Source organism: Ammodytes marinus (genome assembly GCF_949987685.1).
Source record: "Ammodytes marinus genome assembly, chromosome: 2".
In the NCBI taxonomy this organism is placed as follows: domain Eukaryota; kingdom Metazoa; phylum Chordata; class Actinopteri; order Uranoscopiformes; family Ammodytidae; genus Ammodytes; species Ammodytes marinus.
The window spans coordinates 21,644,972-21,666,570 of record NC_137231.1 but is presented as its reverse complement, the minus strand read 5'-3'; the positions used below and the strand labels follow the sequence as shown (position 1 = coordinate 21,666,570).

The following is a 21,599-nucleotide window of genomic DNA, read 5'->3' as shown; positions in this document are numbered from 1 at the left end:
TTCTTTGATTGTTCTCTTTCTGCTCTCTTTTGCCTGGATTTATTTTTGCTTTGTGTCAGACTTCCTTTTCCAAACTCTACAAATCCAAGCTCTTTTTTAAACCAATGTTTAGTCTACATATTTTGCCTTCCTCTGTATTTTTACATGCACTGGCATTATATGAATGCCATTGTACAGTGTGCTTCCTTTCGAGGAAATACACTCCCACTTGCATAACCCTGACTGTTACGCATCTCATCCATCCGGTAAGATGGACTCTCACATTGCAGGGTGTAGAATAGCACTCTCTCAGCAGGACAGGAATGAACATGTACAATGACAGACCATTTGTGACAACACTGAATATCTGCACCTAGCATTCACTTCATTTGGTACACCAGCACTAACCACCTTTTGCTGACTGTCCCAAAGGCAATCTTGTTTTTTTTACCAGCAGCACATTTCATGTCTTCCATCATGTGCCTTTATTGGGTTATTAAGGGACTTGATGGGACTGAGAAAAGCTACAGTCAACCTCAATTTTCTAATATAAACTTTAAGACTATATACTACATCAGCACCACCATTTAAGTTTGCGTTGTTTTCTCTTTGGTGTATCTACTAGACACCGTAGTCCAGCAAAATCTCAAGGCTGCAAATGTTTCTGGAATGGGTGAATATGTCCATTAATTAAGAGAGAACCACAGATGAGGGTCGCAATGAGATAATGTATTTATATGTGACCACATATGATTAATATTGGTTATATGATGATGGTGAAGCAAAGAACACTGGGTGTTCTTGTCTGTCTGCTGTAAATCTTTTTTTTTTTTTGAAATCGGACCTGTGCAGAGGCATTAATAACAACTATATAAAAATATAGTTTTGGCTGATGGTTCATAATAGCTGGGAATTGTAGTTTGCAGTTGTAGTTTGCAGCCTTCAAATCTCTACAAGTAGGGTTAACAGGTTTCTATGAAGCCTTTCAGCAATCTTCTTAACCTTCCGTCTAGAGGTTCAAGTTGTTGTTGTGGTCTTAATAAACTGCATACGAAGACAAACTGTGATTAAGAGCCACGGTGACGGTGGTGTTACCTGTTTGTGTTTTGAGGAACATCTTATCCTGGATTACCTGGACTGCGACGAGGCGAACCTTGGCTCTCACTGGCAGGGTTTCCCTCCTGCGCATGCACACACAAGCATGTGCACATTGTACGGACGTAGATGCACACTGTGCTCTCACACACTCCCCAGTGCAGTGATGTCATCAGGGTTTTAATGAGGGATTACTCTGACATCATCGGGACTGCTGCCAAGTTAAACCTATTAGCTTCACCGTGTGCTCGCGGTGCACCACAGCTCGAACTGTGTGTGTGTGTGTGTGTGTGTGTGCCCATGTGTGATGTGCAAGAGCCTATTGAGGAAAGTGTGCAGTTTATGGGTGTCTGCATCCAGTTATCACCCGTTCATTCATCTCTCCATTAATGTGTCCATCAGAAGAAATAATTCTATCTCAGTTTGCCGGCCAAGACGGTGTCTATGATGTCCACAACTGAGGGCATAGTGTGTCGTCATGAGTTAACACTAGAACTTCAAAGACCTTAGCAGGACTGGATTGCAGCCCAGATACCGAGGAGCAGTTACAAACTCCCATATAATTATATCAATACTCCACATGTGCTGCAAGTACACACACCAAGCTGTGTAATCTTCCTAGGCACATCACACAGGCACATGGAGGGATACCAAATAATGGCTTTTCATGTGAGTGTTTGTTGTGCTGTTCTCTGTCCAACTTGGCACAACGGATTCCATTTAGAAAATTGCTTTTGAGATTAATGGCTGAGGCTGTGAAAACAATTGCTTTTGTCGGCGTTTGAGCCAGGGGTCTGCTGACTTTGAATGTGTACTGCGGTTGCCTGCTTGTGACAATATGTGGGATATCAAAACCCCTGTTCACACATCAATGACAGCTCAAGGACTGGAAGCAGCACTTAAACAGTATTGCTTTTCATTGAATGAACAGAATTTTTCTCCCCCTAACTTTTACGTTTGCTTTTGTAGTGCTTGTCAAATAACATTGATAATACTGGAATAATTGGTCAGAAAAAAAACATAACCCTGGGGAACATTTTCTTTTAAAAACATGATTTTTGATTTTTTTTTACAGAACACAAACACACAACCGAAAAGGTGAACACACAAACACAAGACAAAACAAAATAAACAACTAACATGGCGTACTCTACTTAAAAGAAGGTTCTAAGACATTGTTTAAATGAAAGGTAAATGGTAAGCAATAATAAACAGTCAAAAAGGTGTCATTTCAGTGCTGCTATATGGTTAAGGAAAGGCTGCCATATCTGTTTACATTTTTCTACTTTTCATGAGATTTCATAACGGATTGTCTGCATATATGGAGTGCTGGAGAACTCCATGAGCCACATATCGAAGCAGGGGGCTTTCTCCTTATTTCAAACCTTAAGAATCCTTTTTTTTTAGCGATAACACTCAGGATCATTTGATGGCCATTTTCCACAAATGATTGAACTAAAATGCAAGAATAATAGATTAGTCAAATGAAAGAAACGATAGATCAATCAGCAGTGAAATAAATATTGTCAGCCCTTTTGAATACTGCAAGGCTGGTTTGGCTGACACAAGTGTTTATTTGCCTCTGAGCCACATTTGCTCATGCTGGTCTCACTCACACGGTTTTCACTTTCATTCAGTCCAGCATCACTTCATCCTGACCCCATCACGACACACAGTGCTGTCATTGTATGCTGCAAAAAGCACACACATTCGCAGGCACACACACACACACACACACACACACGCACACACACACACACTCACACACACACACACACATGCACAGCACAAGAGCTTTAGAGCTTTTGCTTGGTCTTATATTCTCAAGCTTCTCCTGACTTTCATTTTTCTTCATTTTGACTTTTCTATTCTCCATGGTGCTCTGATAAGTCCGTAAGAATTTAAATTTTTTCCAATTTAATCCGCCCCCAAATTGAGCACAAGTAAGACATGCATGGCTGCGGTTACATATTAAATGGCTGAGGTAATTTCTTAGCATAAATTGAGGTCAAATCCTAGATGTGTTTGGGTGTGTCATTTCAAGAGTGTGCTGTCCCGCAAGTCCTTCAACCTTAAATAAAACAATCAATGTATTAATTTCGCTTCCGCTCAATCTTTCTATCCTTGACCCTCTGGGAAGCCCACTGTCATTCTCATTACCTCTTTACACAGTCTGCTGTTGTGTCCTTAGCAACTGAAGGCTGATTGGTGGTTGGGACCTACCTGTCAGTTCCGTCAGTTCCCCATGGCAACCACTTTATAAACATGAATCCGGGACTATAAAGGCAGGCAGGAAGTGCACGTCTAGCTGAGGCGAAGGAATTGCTCCTGGACACACATAATGACGGCTCTTTCCAAGCAGTGTGACAGGGCACAGAGTTGACACAGTTGAGGGTGTACACATCACTATCTCCATTCTATTGGCTCTAAATCACTTTACCCTATGCTGATTTGCTTTAAAACAAAAATTAAATCATTGAAATTATTATATTTTTCTTGGAACAGCAGTGGAGGTGCGGTTGCCATGGCACTCACCTGCAAAGGCAAAGTCAGTCTTCATTTACATCATGCTGTATCACTCCATTGCTTTCATACACAATTTAATTAGCTCACATAGAGCTGCTTTCTTGATGGACAGGTCAGCTGCATTAACTAACAGTTAAAGGCCTACTTCACCGGTTTGAATATGAAGGTGTATTGAATTCTGAGATCCTATGTAGTATAAATGTGCAAAAAAAAATTAAATCGGTTCATCCTAGCCTGAGATGAACCGATTTATTTATTTTTTTGCAAATTTATACTACATAGGATCTCAGAATTCAATACACCTTCATATTCAAACCGGTGAAGTAGGCCTTTAATTAATGTACCCTTATTGTAAAGTGTTCCAGAAATCTCTGTTCTTGTTTGGTTAAAGATCTCCTATTATACCTGTACTACTTTTCTGGTCTTAATTTCTTGTTAAAAACTGCTATAGAGCAACCTGACACGAATCACAAAAAAACCATGTAGATTTTCGGGACACTCCTCTCACTTCCTCTCACCCTAGCGAGCACAGCAGTCTGCTCCACACACTGCTTTGATCTTCTCCGCCCCTCCCCCCCTCTCCTGCAAACCCCACTCCGTTGTGATTGGTTACCTTCCTTCCGGAACATTTCCAGCAGCGCGCGGGGAGATTTCTGAGAGAGGAAGGTGGGGGCATGGCCGAAGCTTGCCTGAGCAGCATTGCCATACATGGAAACATCCGGGAACGTGACAACACGATACCCGGAAATTTGAACAAGTGAATTCTCGACCGGCTGCCCTAGTGTTTAGTGCTCTGCATAGCCACCCCAGACGGTAAGCAGGGAATACGTCTAAATGCATGTACGTAATTATTTGATACGCTAGTATGGTTAAACATGACTATAAATCATTATAACAACGTTTATAGGTCATAGAAGTCGAAAAGTATCATAGGTCCTCTTTAATGGATAGGAATTCTATAGCCCGCTAGTATTGGAACATTCAGCTTGCCGTTCAACTGGTCTCTCATATTTCTTTACTGTGAATGACATAACACTCATGGTTTCATCCTCCCTCTGTCACAGGTACAGTCTGCCAGGCTACATCATCCCTAAGCCCCTAACGCGGCCACTGACCCTGCCAGTCATGAGAGGAGAGCGCTTCACAAAGCTTGCCCTGTCTTTCTGGCTCACAACCAGTCAATTATCTATTTATGCACTTTTGTACTTAACCTGTAGAGTGTGCTTATCTGCCTGCTCAGCTCTATCGCTGATGCCAAACACAGTCTCTCTTAGTTGCTTCTCTGTGGTTCTTTGTCTAATCAATCTGTCGGTTATTAGGAAGTACTTTTTTTTTGGGGGGGTGGGGGGGGCTTTTTTCTCCCTCGGTTTGAAACATGAAATATTTCAGGACCTAAATCCCTTAAAGCTATAGAGCGTTACGTCTGTTGCCCACATGAGGAGTTACAACAACACTGTCTACATGAGGTAAGCCTTCGGTGAGCGCTCATGAATTGTATTCCTTCTGCTGCACATCCAGGTTGTTTCTTAGCAGTACAATCAACATTACGTGGGTGCTTCTTGGGATTTTTTTCTGAGGTCCTGCGGCAGTGTCGGGGAGCATTCGTAATGCTGCCATACTGAGAAATGCAGGGAGAGTTTTGTACTGTAGAGTTGATGTGAGCTTAGTCAACTTTGTGTCAACTCGTTTGGTGATTGCTTGAATGTAACCAACATTCATTTATATGAAAAAGTCATGCAGAATAGCTTCAAAAACATGGTTTCATTTAATTGAACTGTATAACCCACCAACTCTTTGAGAAGGTAACACAGCTTTCATGTACGTGTTATGTGATACAGTTGTTCTGGTCTGTTGGCCCCGTAGGGACACAGAGTGACGACAGTGGCACTGTCACCTGGCGCTCGGTCACAGCACGTCGCCGCCACTGACAGTGTGTGGCCGACTCAGCGCACAAGCAAACATATGCTCCTGTTACAGGTTGTTTTTTTATGTGAGAGGTAGAGATCTGTGTTACGTTGTTGTATCGATTTGTGTGAATTTGAAATGTATCTGTATATAGTTATAGGAGGCGTGTGTGTGTGTGTGTGTGTGTGTGTTTGTTTGTGTGCGTGCGCGTGCATGCGTGCGTGCGTGTGCATAGGAGTGGGGTGTCCTGATGTGGTGCTGTTCAGATGTTGCGTTTGAGTGTCGGCTTTGACAGCGTACCTGTCCACCCAGGAACTGTTGTTACATGCTGGCTGCCTCTGTCAGTACCGAGGCTGTAACTCCACAGGGTATTCATCCCTCTGTTGTGTGATTGTGCTGCTGATGGTTCCGCTCATGTACCTTGATTTTTCCCTGCAGAGCAGACTGCCCCCTGCTGGCTGCTGAGAGATTTATCAGTTAGAGTGATTTAAGATTGTATCTGGATAGTGGGGGAAGTGTCTGAAAATGATGCTTCAAGATAACAATTGATAGTGATCTAATTTCAAAGACCGTGAAGCTTTATGCTCAGTTGATCCTGTTCCACTTACAGCTCTTAGACACCATATCTAACAACGCAGCTGTATGCTTTATGTTTTCAAAAATGAATACAAAATGTATATCTGCTCTATTAATTCTTGGAAACGGTTCTGAATATGGCAGCTGCTTCTGTTAATTTATCTTTTATTTTTGTTTGCACTTAAAGGTTTTGCACTCTCGGATTTAGATTATTAGTACTCTGATGCCCCCTCGTGGTGATAATAAACTATAACCACGGTTGGGGCAGTGAGACCGGGCGTGAGGCTGGTGCACTCAGGTTGGTTTAGTATTCTTTGTCCAAATTTGCAAAGTTATATTTGTGTGTGTATTTCTTAATCCCACTGTTAGTTTGACATGACAATTATATTATATTTTAGCTACACGAAGCAAAGTTCCATAGGTTCTGTTTTTTTCTTATTGTTGTTATTATGCTTGTTTTGTATTGGGAGAATACACTTAAGAATTCAGTATGTTTGACATGCCTTACGGCCTCCACACACATCCTAACCTCTGCTGCGCGTCTACTGCGCGTCTGCATCTGACTTTTTTTCACCGACCGTGTAATCAACCTAGAGCGGCCACACATCCAACCTCAGACGCACTGCCAATGCCCGTCGGAGGCACGTCTGCAGCAACGCTCCCCTTTACCTCAGGAGGCTTGCCTATTTTTTCTTCACCATATCTCTGTCAAACTTAAAATTGGAATATTATTACCTGCTGTGAACATGCTCTTCCTTACTGGACTCTCATATCTCTTCAACTTAAAAATAAGAAGGTCTTACATGGTATGGAGTCCAAAGATAGATGGATTTGTGCTTTCCAGTGTAATGTGATTGAGTTGTGGCTCTTAGGACAATTTTACCTTCTGTCAGAGTGCATGGAGATGGGAGGCAGTGTGGTAAAACTGCAGCATTACCTGTAGTGGGAGCAACTTGATTGTCCAGAACTGATGTGTTTCAGTTTAGATCTGGTCTTCTGTTGGTCATCATGTTATTGAAATGATCACACTACTCTTATGTAACTTGCAGCAAGTCCACATTGTGATTCTTGCGAATGTCAATACTGACTCCTGATGAGAGAAAAGACATATTAGTTTGCTCTACCTCTGCACTTTGCTCCTCCCTCTCCTGCACCTAACTCTCTCCATCCCTCTATCCATCTTTCTCCCTGTTCAAGTCCACACCCATGCTGAACCCTCTCCTCTCTGCACCCACCTCTTCTCGCAAACCCCTCCCTCCATCCCTCCTAGCGAAGTAGCTTTATCAGGCTGGTCACTCCATCTATTTTCCCTCTTTCTCTCTTTTCATCCGTCTCGACACGAGTGTGGCCGTGGTTAAGAGCCTTGCCAAAATGAGTTTACCTGTAAATTCAGATTTTCTTTCTTTGGAGAAGATAGCCCGCTACCGCCACGCCTGCTCCAACGGCTCACCCTACGCCACCAACAATCCCATCGACATCAAACCTCGTGGCAGGAGAGGGTAGGATTGCTCACTGGGACTCAAACTGTTTGTGGTAGGGGAAGAGTGACAGTGTGTCCATGATGGGACCTTAGCCTAAATCTTCTGTCTGGTTCTGAAGATTTGTTGTATTTTGTTATGTGGGACTTTTCAATTTCATCTTCATTCAAGAAATGGTTAGAAACTACAATATTGGTACTTGAAGTCAGCTCTTGCTTGCGTTGCTCTTTCTTTATAGTTAGCATCTAAACTTTACTTGCATGCGGGAAATTGAGATGGAGAAAAATAAAGGGGTAAAGGTATTATGACAACGCTTGATTGCTGAAACTGAAAGTCAGCTGAGCTTAAAATCTGCCTTTGTTATTGCTCTTTGTGTGGACGGAGCAATAATTATGTAATGTGTATGGATGTATTTGTTTGTACTTGTATGAATGTACACTGTGTGTGTGTGTGTGTGTGAGTGCGCGTGCATTTTCTCTTATCAGAACATTAGCTGATAAATAGCTCCACCTGGACAACACAGAACTGGAACTGTTTTCACAACCGAGCGTTGTGTAAATGGCCGTTGCTTGGCGGCTGGTTGTGTTTTTGGAGCTCTGTTGAAGCCGTAGTTCTGCTGTTTGCTCTGCTAAACCTATAGTGTGTGTGTGTGTGTGTGTGTGTGTGTTTGTGTCTCTCTGTGTTCCATGAGATGTAGCTATTCTGCTTTTACTAAACATGGTTAAGAGCGAGGTTGAACGATGAAAGAACAGTCATCATCTAAAGCATTAATGTATTCAGGAGGACAGGGTCCGTTCACTAACCATAGCACAGCGTCAGCTCATCATCAGAGCACTCTCTGTCTATTAAAGCTCACACAGAAAATTGTAAGGCCTTGTTAGGCCAATTTTCATGTTGCATTTTCTCTGACTAATATGTAATCAGCGACCCCAGCCGTAAATAAGATGCACAATTATGTGATGCACTGCGCCTTGTGTCTGCTTTGTCTGGAAGCGTGTAAGCATAAACATGGAGTACAACTGTGTACGTGTATTTTTGCCTTATTTGTAGACTTATGGATATGGATGGAGACCTGTCAATACTGTGGACCAGCCATCTGTGCTCACTGCCTGCTCCTTAGTTAAGTACTATTTATATCAGCATTTACTGAGGGTGTTTATTTGCACCATATACTGAACCTAGTTCATGGAAGAGGTCTTTTTTTTTTTAAATCAATAATTTGGTCAATTATCAGGTCACAATCTATGCCACTGGTTTTTATGACCAGTGGCATAGAAACTATACTTATTTTTACCACTAGGTGGCAGGGGTGTCTCCCTGAGTTTCATGTTATTGCAAAGCCAAACAGTTTACTAATGTGTTTTACACCCTCAATAAGTGCTCATTATTAGATTGTCTTTGATATACAGTCTATGATTGACACAGAAGTGGTTTTAAGTCATTATTGACAAAATTCAGTTTGCATACTATTTATTGAATAGCAGTTAGATTGTATTAAAGCCTCTAGTTTGCCTAAATACAGACCAAATGTCTGTTCATTCATTCAATTGTTAATCAACTCAGTTTTATTGAGCCCTTATTTCATTCAAAATAAAGAATTGAACCGATAAGACCAAAAGAGAAAATTAATTAGAAGTCATTTGAAGACCATTGGATATGGTAATGTACAGTAACTGTACCACTTGCATTTAGATTGCTATTACCATACATGCAATTTATATGTAAATACTGTATATAAAAACAACGGCTGAAAACATTTTATTGGGAGAATAAATAAGATTACAGTGGCCACACACTTTTTTCTATAATAGTGGAAAAAATGTATCAACGAGATCATTGCAAGTTTTTTCATTTCAAGACACCGTATCATGTTTGTTTTGATGAGAAAATCAAATATATTTTCCTTTGGGCTGAGGTGTTGATCTTGATGTATGGCATACAGGGAGTTCCATATTTTAGAGCTGCTTGAATGCGATCGATTTGACACTGAGGATATCGTTTGATTCTGACTTTGGGGCATATCAGCATTCTTGCTTCTTATAAACCCTGTTGAGCGAGCAAATATAACCCCTGTTGGTGTGTCACACATCTGTTTGCTATGGGTCAGCAACAGGACAGCCTAAAAATAAAACTCATTATGTGTGAGTGAGTATTTCTGTGAATGATTATACTTTTCACAAGAGAATGTATAACCTATACTGTGACTGACTACCATACTAAGTTAGAAATTGGTTATGCTCAGAAGAGACAGTTTCTTACTAATTAAGTCTGAACGCTCGGTTACTGAAATAGTGTGTGGAGTGCTGACTACTTCTGTGGAAACATATTTGTCTATTTAGAGCAAAATGATGTGATCTAATTGTGTGCCTAAATATTGCACTCAGAGGGGTCATGTATGCTTTGCGCAGCTTTTGTCATTGTGTTGCCTGTTTTGTTTTCATCTGGGATTCATGTGGTTTCAAGGCAGAGGAAAAACTGCCAGATTCCCCACTTTTCTCAAGGAAACTGTTCTGCTTTGTTGTTCTTTCCTGGACCGCACGGAATGTGCGGACCGCAGTAATGGGATTAGTTTCACCACTTTGACCAAGCCATAAACTACACCGTTCTGCCACGCTACACTGAAAGCATTAGATGTGCCCATTCCACTTACTGTAACTCACTTCAAGTGCTTAACACATGTGGTCACATTTTTGAGCTGTAACTGTATAATAATGTTAAAAACACCAACCGTCAACCCTGCCGACATGAAATCAGCTGCACTGTCAGAGAGATCTCGGTTAAAAGTTGGAGTCAAAATCACTTTTCGTCCAAATTAGTGAATGTCTACTCATGTTCCACTTTCTGTCTGTACTGTGTGTACTGTGTGTGCAAACCAGTGTTAATACACAGCCTGGGCTGTTTAAACAACCATGTTTCTAGCCATGGTGACCCCCCTTTAACAAATAATCCTTATATCTACCTATGCATGCATGTGAATGTTTATACTGTATGTCAGGCTGAAATGGCACATGCACACTATGGTGAAATTGTCTAGAAACACATCCCATAGTACTTTTTCCTTTTTTTCATGTTTGACTTGCTCCATTGAATGGTGGAACGCATACAAAGGCAGTGTAGCGTGCTTGACTTAGTTCACATGTGATTGATATGCCAGACACTTGACACACTTGTCTGCCTGTTGGAGTGCTAAAGTTAGCCCCAACTCTGACAAAAGATGATGATATCTGACTCCTGCTCCACACGCAAACTTACTTCATACACAGGAACACACTTACGTTGACAGCCATAAGGCGAAACTTTTGTGTTAGGGTTGAATGGTGGTGCTAAAATAGGTTCAGACGGTTCACAACACTCATAACTGCATGCAGTAAGAAGTATGTGTTAGACGAAAATATCTATTTTCCTTATTTACCTTAATTTCTATTTACATTTTGTTCTCAGTTTTCATATTTCTACCATGTGCCTAAATGTCTCTGTACAATCTCTTTCCGGCTCACTGGCATACTTGAGCTGTTGGTTTAAGGTTACTGTGGCAGCCAAGTGATTGACACTTAAGACGCTTGTTACGATTGCTGAGGGATACAAGTCCCGCCTTCAAGGAATTACTACTATCATAACAACCCCTCCCACTCAAGACATAGCCAGGCTGCAGCTCAGAGAGAGAGAGAGAGAGAGAGAGAGAGAGAGAGAGAATGTCAACTCAACTCAAAGACTGGGACACAGTCTGAAATAGGCAGCGAGAGAGTCAGTCGGAGGTAAGGAGGGAGAGAAAGAAAGAGAGAACGTGGGAGGAAAGAGGAGATCTTATTTCCGCTAGTCGGGCGGAAAAAAAGAACAGAGGGGACTTGAAAGAGAGAGGCAAATTGTGAAGGAATAAAAGAGTGAGTGCATAGCAGGATTAGGAAAGGGGATGATCACACGCTGATCTGGCAAGGAACATAAGTGCAAGTTAGAGTGAGAGAGAGAGAGGTAGGAACAGCGGGCTGAAGTAACACCTACTGGCAAACGATCGGCGCTGAAGGAGCAGCAGCAGCAGTGTGGAATAATCTTGGACGGAAGGAATTTGATGTGACTGAACCCAGGTTCGGTCTCAAGAAACTCTTAGAACTCCACCGAACGGAAAGGAAGCTTCCACTGTAGGCCAGTGAGGACTTTTGTCAGACCAGGTGTCTGTGTGTGTGTGTGTGCATGTTGCTAAATGTGTGTGTGTTTGTAGATGTAATGTGTGTGGATGTGGAAGACCATGAGTATCATTCTGAAGCCGCGTTCACGCTCCACCAGCTCATTGAAGAACGCAGAGGGAATATGGTAAATAGACTGGGGTCGACTTTGTCTCTGCAGGCAACATTTGTGTGTGTGTGTGTGTGTGTGTGTGTGTGTGTGTCTGTGTGTGTGTGTGCGTGCATGTGTTTGTGTTTGTGTCATGCCATTGTTCTCCATCTGCTTGTTTATATCTCTAAGAAAACATTTTCACCTGCCTCACCTGCTCTTACCCTTTAAGTCCTTTCCTTTTCATTTGTTGTCCTGGTTTGTTTGCTTTGTTGTTGGGGTTCGTTGGTTCTTTTTGACAGCCTTCTGCATGCCATAACTCTTCTCACTCGTATGACATGTTCTGTGTCATAGGTCAGATTAGATTAGAACCGTCCCTTTAGCTCCCGGTGGACTTTATCTGACTACAAACAGTATGACAGTTGCTGCGGTTGCCATGATGACCCTGGTGTCTCAGCCTTAACATGCTTTTTTAGAACTCACTGTCTCTTCGGCCTGTGAAATTGTCTAGAAACACAAGGTTTTTCAAAACAGCTAAAACATCTCACATCGTGGAACGTGTGGCGTCACACAATACGTTCTCCTGTCGGCGCATGGGCTCCAGATAAATGCAGGACGGAGAGCTGCAATGCCAGACGCACAAATCTCTCCTCCCCCCTCCTGTCTCAACTTGTCCTTGCCTGTCAGACTCAGCACTCATTTTCCAGCCAAGAAAAAACTGCCCTGTAGCTTTAACAGTGGAAGCTATTCACAGTTTTCCTATTGTGATAGATTGAGGCGGACCTCTAGATGGATGAGAAGGACACTGGACAATAACAGTGTCGGTTTGTGTGGTGATGGCATGGCGGGGTGGTGTTTGGGTGCACGGCAGCAGCAGCAGCATGTGTTTGAGAACCCAATCGTACCTCCCTGCAGGCTCCACAGTGTTGCCACATTGTCAGTTTATTCATCTGCTCTACAACCTCCCCAGCAGGAGACGGCACTTGTGTGAAATGCACATGTTAATTAGGTCTTTGAGGGTAGTAGAGCAGACAGTATACGTGACGTAATTGTTTTTTTTTTATATGAGCCATCTTCTTGAATGACTACCGAAGCAGTACTTTGTTGGACAAAGGCAAGGATACCTATGAAGGCTTCGCTTTTTTAATTGTTATCACTATGCTATGAAGATGTACACAGTATATGTGTGTCTATAACTATCACTTAAACGACGTGAATTGGAGGGGATTATTCAAATTTTTGTGTTAGGTGTGTGTGCTTGCGCAATCCGAGCATGTGTTATCCAGGAAAAGGGGGAAGGTTATCACCCTAAGTCTGCTAATTCTCACATTTCTGTGCTTGTGTTTGTTCCTAACTGTGTATTTGTGACACTGTGGGTGTCTTTGTGTGCTCACCAGAGCGCTTGTGTGCTCAAGTATTTACGTGCGTGTGTCTACGTGTGTGAGTGAGTGAGTATTTAAGACAGTGACGTGGTCCTGGTGAGTGACGTGCCCCCTGGCCTTGAGCACACTCAAACGGACCCCATTGACTCCACCCAGTCATGAAAACAGCATGTTTGTTTATTGAGAATGTATGGAGTATCCATCCAGTATCCATGAGTTTGTTTAGTAAAAGGTTAAAGTTGAGGATTTGGGAGCGATCAAATTAGGGGCATGTGTGACTTTAAACTTAAGTGTTTGGATCTGGTCTTTGTCAGTCTCAGGCAGGGCTGTAAAACTCTAAAGGTTATCTGACCTTATGTAACATATTTTCCACATGTGACCTTTAGTAATCCAGTCCCGAGATGATGAATAGTACTGAGAATAGGTCCTTAGTTAAGTGGTCCTCTCTATGGCTATAGTAGCGGAACTGCTTTTGCTTTGCTTCACTTTGAACCATCTGACCTGAGATGACGCTGCATCGCCATGGAGACCTCTTTGTATGTCCCTCATGATTGACTGAGTTTTCTGAATGGCGCAGTGACGGCAAGCACTACAGCAAAGTGTGACGACAAAAGCGATGGACTTTACTTATATCTGACTGGGAAAGAAAAAACGGAAGGAGGGAGAGAGAAAGATGAAGGAACAGAGAGTACATGCCCTTTTTAAAGATCATTTTTGATAGAGAAAAAAAAACACATTTTACTATTCTCTAACTTTCATGCAAAAAAGAACATTCCAGAGTCTAGTCCCAGGACTGCATTTTAGTTAGGCGGCACATTAAATAATTAATTTGCAAGCTTGTGGGTGGTAAAATCACTTTGTGCATGGGTGCCTATGCTCATGTCTGAACATGTGATTGAGAAGGGAGTCTGAAGCTGGGTCCTCGTCGCAGCAGACCCGGTTAGAATCCGGCCCGCATCGTTCTCTGCATGTCATTCCCCTCTCGGCCCCATTTCTTCTCCTCCAAACTGTCTATAAAAGCAAATAAGAAAGAAGGGTGTGTGTGTGTAAGTGTGGGCCGGATAGAGAAAACTTTTCTCTGTTATCAGTGAAAGGCCATCTGCTTGGCTTTACTGCCCTGTGGGTGCTAGGCCTCTTCAAATTTCTGTTGCCTCTGTCTCCTGCCGCGTGTGGATTAAATGTTTCTTAAGGACGGTAAAGACCTTCCTGAAACTGTTAAACAGATGTACTGAATGAGCTGCTTTGCCTACGTTAAGATCACACAAATGGTCACATGAGCTTGAAGGTTGGTTTTCTCTTAAGTGGCGCAGTGCTATTTTTTTCTCTGGAGCTAGATATAATTTGAAATATTTCGATATATGGCCCCTGAATTCAAACACTGATACCCAATTATTCTTTTTTCAATACCTGAGATCAAGGAAGTCATCCTGTTTTTGTAGAAACCCCTTTTTTTTACTAAGTAAAATATCTGAGACTTCTCAATACAATTTCTGATTTTGAGAATTGTATATCCTAGAGAAATAACAAGTCACAGTCGGTCTAGTTCCCTAAATATAAATATTGATACTCTTTAATTAATAATTTAATAATGTCTTTAATTGTTTTTTTCTGAGTGGTGTAATGTTATACGATAGTTATCAAAGGTAAACACTTTTAAGAGGTGCTGTTGCTTGTCAACAAACCAACACTCTCAACTCGGTCCTCTGTGTGTGTCACCTTTTGGTCTCCCTGTGTCATGGGTCGCTGTTTTGCACCAATAACATGGTCAAGGTTACCACACACACATATACACACACCAGTTCAGGATCACGTATCGGCACTCCCACATGCAGCAGGGGAACGAACTCCTTTCAATATGCATAAAATCAGTCAGATACACACACGTGTCACACACAAACACACGATCACAGCTCTGACATTTCTCACCTTGTCCTTTCTCCACTGCCTGTTCCTCTATTTGTCCTCAAAGCGTTAGTGTCGTCTTCCACACACAGCTCTGTTCTGATCAACACTTCTCCATACTTTCCAAACATGTCAGACAGATACTGATTTTTTTTTATAATTCTTTCCAGGTGTGTGACCTACTTTTAGTGGAAAAAGAAAACTTTTCAGAACATAACTCTTCTGGAGAAAGATAGGTTTGCTGCGTGTGCTTGCGTGTGCTTCGATAGCAAGTTTTTTTAAATGTATTGTCTCTCGCCTTATTGAGCATTTTCACTTGTGATGGCTTGTTGGAAAACAGGGCCTGACTATTCTGTTCTGAGGTGATTATTTATCAAAAGCATTTATGCCCCGACCTCTCGTTCCAGTTCACATCGTCAACTCCTGTGGTGTTTATAATTGCCCAAGTGACCCAGGGCTGAAAAACGAATCATTGATCTGTGCCATTAAGTGTGTGTGTGTGTGTGTGTGTGTGTGTGTGTGTGTGTGTGTGTGTGTGTGTGTGTGTGTGTGTGTGTGTGTGTGTGTGTGTGTGTGTGTGTGTGTGTGTGTGTGTGTGTGTGTGTGTGTGTGTGTGTGTGTGTGTGTGTGTGTGTGTGTGTGTGTGTGTGTGTGTGTGTGTGTGTGTGTAAAAGAGATAGGGAGGGAAAAGGGATGGGGAGCCAAGATGGAGAGACAGGACAAAAGAGTTGTTAAGTTTATAGGTGACTCAGTAGTCACCAAGAGTGTAAAGTCACAAGAGCCTCTGAATTTTGAATTTGAATTTTGAATTTTTTATTTTATTTCAGACATATCAAAAACAATACAAAACAAATCAAAAGCATAAAAATACAATAAACAAAATGTATGTTTAAATGACTTCACAAAAAGAAAAAAAAGAAAACAAATTATCTGTATTGATGTGATATGCCTGAAAAGGAGCAGGAAGGTATACACTTATTTAATCCTACCCCTTTTCCATAGTAAAATAAAAATAAAAATCTTTATTATATTCGCTTCTTGTATTCCATATAATCTCTATACAATCTATCTATACAATTGGCGATACTATATTTGACATTTACGATCTATACATACATACAACTTAATATAGGGGAGAGTGGCCTAAGTTGTGCAACTTTTCACTCAAAGTGACTTTAAAGTAAGGCCTTGACAGTAAAGTCTCCAACTCAAATATGTACATATATTTCAGGGTGTTGTGCATCCCTGGCAATAAAAACTTTGGATCTGGAATAAACTGTTGAAGAAATATAGCTTTCGGAAAAAAAGTTGTCTTGATGCACAACTTGCCCCCGGTGTGGTGTAAGTTGTGCGGTTGGAGAGAATACCATGGGGTGAATTGTGCCATTGATATATATCTCATAAACTGTAATGCAAGACAAATCCATTAGACAATTACTTATTTAAGGTGTATTTAAAGTAAATAAAGTAAATAGTTGACAAAGATTGAAGGACAATTTTCTTAAACAAGGCCTAGCAGATCTAATGGTTTTACCTGCAAAGCTCACAATGACAAAGTCACCATCATCATCTTTCTGGCCATCTGAACTCTCATCAGTGGTGTCGTTAAGTGGAATTGAGATGTCACTCTCTTCTGAGCTACTGTAGACAATCACTTTCTTTTGGTGACCAGCGTATACAGCCATGCCACTGGCACAACTCTCAGAAATGTACTTTGCACTAGTTGCTCCGTGCTTGTGGAACCAACTGCCACCTGACAAATGTGATTCCCCTACATTTTTGCCTTTAAATCAAGGCTCAAAACCCACATGTACACCCTGGTGTTTCCTCCCCATTAACTATCTTACCTCTGCACTACTATCTGTGTTTATGTGGATGTATGGGCTTTACGTCTTTTATTTTGGTTATTGTTATTTTACCTTCATTGTTTACCTACTGAATGCACTATGTACAGCACTTTGGACAGTGCAAACTGTCATAAATGTGCTTTTATAAATACATTTTACTTACTTACTTACTTACTTACTTATAACTCACCCAGGCCCTTTGGCACAAACCACCCCATCCCCAGAATTTTGGATAATAAGCATGATGCAGCAATTTAGGGCTGACATCGTGCTAACTGTATAGACTCAAAATGTAGCATACCAAAGCACTAAAACATGTGTCAAATGTTTTCAAACTTGTCTATAATTGTTCAGACACAATAATCAAACAACCTTGATCATGGAAATTTTACTTTGAAAGGCAAAACACAGTTTTTTGAGCTTAAATGTGCTTATATCTTATTCCTTGTGTCTCCCTTCTTTACAGGATGAGTCAAATGGATGGCTCTTCTTAAATATGTGGTCACATTTCCAATTTCTTCCACGGTTTTCTAGAAACAAGGGGTGGAACAACTTCCAAAATGCACAACTTAGGCCACTCTCCCCTACTATGATTTTTTATATTTTATATATTTATATATTTATACAATGCATATATCTATATTTATATACAATCAATATATCCATATCTACATACCTATCTATACAATCAGTATATATATCCATATATATCAATACAACCCATATATATATATACATATATATATATATATATATATATATATATATATATTATATATTTATATTATTATTATTATTTATTTATTTATAATTTCCTTCTTACTTCTCTCCCTCATCCCTGTACCTTTTGAAATCATTGCTTTGAACCTTTTTTTAAACTTTAAACTCTACTCATCTTTCCACCAGTTCCGTCACAACCACAAACAATTCTTGTTTTTTTTTAACCAAACAATGCTGTTACAGTGCGTATGAAAGGTTTCCGAGCGACAGAACAATTGCTTTTTTTTCTCCTTTCATTCCTGCAACCTGAATTGGAGCATGAAACTCTACTCTTGTGTGAAATGTTGTCCCTACATGCTGCTTTGTCTACTCATGTAGCTGTGGACTATATTGTAGCCAAATGACTTATCACAGTAGGCCATTCATGGTGCTGTAATACTTTTATCTCTTTGTAACGGTTTCGTTCTTCGTTTACCAGTAAACCATCTGTAGACACCACACAGATGTCAGGCTCAGAATTACAACAAACATGAGCTCAGTATCAACCCAACATGTTGTTGTATTGCACAACTGGATTAAACAGAAAAGTAACTTTGTTGCACATATTATTCAGGAAAAATTATTCTTTAACACGACCTTGTTTAGTTTTCAGGAATTATTATAGGCATGTGATATAATTTATTATTTCATACCCCCAAAGTTCATATCCCCAAAAGCTTTTTTGCTAGGGGGTTTAACAGTCTATACAGATAACAACACCCTCTGTCCTTCAACTTTAAACCACTATGACATTTCAATGGGCTCAAATAATGAATTGTTATGGGTAGCATTATCAAGTTAAGAGCCAGCTTGGTGGGAGCTAGACACACCTATATTGTTTGCACTGTGTTGGGCATGGTTATGTTTTGATGTTAGAGATTGCTAGAACATTATAACCATAATAACTCGAATCTTACTGTATGTGTACGTTTGTGGTTTTGATGCCAGAGTGAGTGTATACACACCACTAAAATGAAATATATTATAAATATAAAATATTCATTATATCCTTTTTTTATTTCTAACACGCTATAGAGACTAATGTGGTGTATTTAACTAAACCTGGGTAAAATGTTAGTGGAAGTGACTTGTAAATTAAAAGTGTGTTAATTTAACCTCTGGTCATAAGTCTTTTTTCCTGTCTTTCATTCTCTCTCTATCTCCCTATCCCCCTCCCTTCCTATTTCCTTCCTGGCCTTCATATCTTAGTTGTGGATCGCTCTCATTTTGGGGTGAACAGTGGTTTCCTATTGTCTCAGCCATCTTAGTAATGCTGCGTTTACTTTACTTTTCGCCGCAGTGATACCCCTGTGAGTTTTCCTCGTGCTTTTGTGTTGATTCTCACAACACAGTCATAGGGGCACTGACATATCCTTTTTCTCTCCAACTCACGCTTACTCATCAAAGGCTGCTTCCTTGTGTCAGAAAACAGGTTGAAAGGCCAGACACCTAAGATGTGTCTGTGGAGTCACTCTGTACACACACATACATACACACACACACACACACACACACACACACACACACACACACACACACACACACACACACACACACACACACACACACACACACACACACACACACACACACACACACACACTCTGTGAGTAGAGCTACGTGTGTACGTGGGGTTTGGCTGAGGATCTGTGTCGGCTGTGAGTGACGTCAAGAGTAATAATGAATCAGTTGTTAAACATATGCCGGGTGGTATGTTTCGACACTGTCGCTATCTCTCTATTATCAGTTCTTTTTTGTCTCAGCCCTTGTTCGCAAACGTGATAAAACAGCTGGAGTCTGAACTGACCCTGCGCCAGGAATGTCCATTTTATAAGTCACTTGTCGGAGTCTGTTGTTTCACACCTGCAGTTTCAGAAAACGTACGGCTCACTTGGTGTGATAAGAGGGTGTGGATTGTAGGTTGTGTTTGTGTGTGTGTGAGGATAAAACTGGTTTAAAGGGACATGCTTTTGATCTAATAATACATATAGACAGAGTGGGAGGACTAATGGGCGGAGAATAGGAGGATGTTTGTACGATAAGACAAACACAACGTCGGAGAAATGTTGCTAGGGTAATTGGAACTTAGAAATTACCACTAGTACTTCCTGCGGCAAACACACATGCGTTGTTTACAAAAATGGCGACAAAATGGCTGAGAGCAGCAAACCCATACGACCTGCACCGGCCTTTTTTTTTTTTATGTTTTTGTGTGAGAGCTGAAGAGGTGCCAAGATATTCCCACCCCTAGTGTGTGTGTGTGTGTATGTGTGTGTGTGTGTGTGTGTGTGTGTGTGTGTGTGTGTGTGTGTGTGTGTGTGTGTGTGTGTGTGTGTGTGTGTGTGTGTGTGTGTGTGTGTGTGTCTACGTATGTGTCTAAGAGCTAGTTGGAAACTGGGAGAAAGACAATATGGTTGCCCTTTTTACCTCATCAGGCAGATGTCCAAAACTATCACATTCCACAACCAAAGCTCGCGCTCACTTAGCTGCTGCCACTGAAAGAGATCACAGAGAGATAGCACAGTGTATATTCCTTTAGTGGAGGGAAAATATGCCTGGCATGTCCTGCGTTGCTGTGGCTATGTCGAGCGTGTTCCGATACACAAAGATGACCGATTTTTCCTGATCCGACCTATTCCTATTTTATTTTTATTTTTTTATCTCTCACAAAACCTTCACAGCCCCACAAATACAATCCCCTATTTTCACAACCTACGAAAACTCAAACTCACTAAACGCAATTCAAAGTCGCAATAACTTGGCCCCGTCAGGTCAGTGAATCATCCTCCGTTCGTTCAGGAGGTGATATACCCTGAAGAAAAAAGGTTTAAGCTGAGGATGGAAAACAGGAAGGGCACTGATGGCAATGTTAGTAATTTTCTCATTGTGTGACGACAAGGAATATTTTAGTTATTAGTTGGGGTGTTTATAGTGCAATTTTGGAAAGTTTTCTCTACATATTGCAAACAAACAGGTTCACTCTGTTCTTGGGACATCCTCTACTCTTCCACAGGCATATGCATGCTGCGTTAACACACCAAACAGCAGGGTGTTCTGTACTGTACTGGCTTAGTTGGTAGACGATAGTGGATTACATTGGTGGTTGTTTCCGTAGTGAGACTCTTGATGATGGCAACTAGGGATTTAATCTACCGTGCGTACTATGTCGCGCTACGGGGATGCCCCCCTCTTGACCTCAGCATCCACACCACATGGGATTATGGGATTGCTAGATGGCCTTAATGATGAGGCAGATATCCCAGGTGACAGGCATAAGTCATCACCTGGGCCAACAATCGCCTAGGAGACATAAGGAGCTCATGGCATGACATCCCAGTGAGAGACGGTGTCACTTGTTAGGAGAGCTGGGCCTTTTCAACTCTGAGTCAGTGGTGTTGTTGTTAGAGGAGAGGATGTCCCTATGGATCTGTACATTTCTCACCTTGTCCTTTCTCCACTGCCTGCTCCGCTATTTGTCCTCAAAGCGCTAGTGTCGTCTTCCACACACAGCTCTGTTCTGATCAACACTCCTCCATACTTTAACGTGAGAAAGACACTGAATTTTTTTTATAATTATTTCCAGGTTTGTGACCTACTTTTAGTGGAAAAAGAAAACTTTTCAGAACAAAACTCTTCTGGAGAAACATAGGTTGCTTCGATGGCAAGTTTTTTTAAATGTATTGTCTCTCGCCTTATTGAGCATTTTCAGGTGTGATGGCTTGTTGGAAAACAGGGCCTGACTATTCTGTTCTGAGCTGATTATTTATCAAAGGCATTTATGCCTTTACGTATCTATCTTATTTATCTGTGCCAAGTTTAAAGAAAATGCACATTCTGGTTGTATGTAGATGGCTTTGCATATTGCCAAATTAGTTCTAACT

The 21,599-nt window shown here is 41.2% G+C and overlaps 1 protein-coding gene across 3 annotated transcripts in view; it reads left to right on the top strand.

The window, feature by feature from the left end:
• The window catches only part of pde4d (phosphodiesterase 4D, cAMP-specific), a 143,584-nt gene that overhangs the window by 95,148 nt on the left and 26,837 nt on the right, over positions 1-21,599 (top strand). Inside the window, exon 1 of one of the 3 annotated variants that reach the window (XM_080047820.1) lies at positions 11,714-11,867. The exons of the other annotated variants lie outside the window; for them this stretch is intronic. Within the exon in view, the coding sequence (XP_079903946.1) occupies positions 11,791-11,867 (77 nt within the window). The 5' untranslated portion in view covers positions 11,714-11,790. Of the gene's footprint in view, positions 1-11,713; positions 11,868-21,599 lie in introns of those variants that run through there. 3 annotated transcript variants of the gene reach the window in all.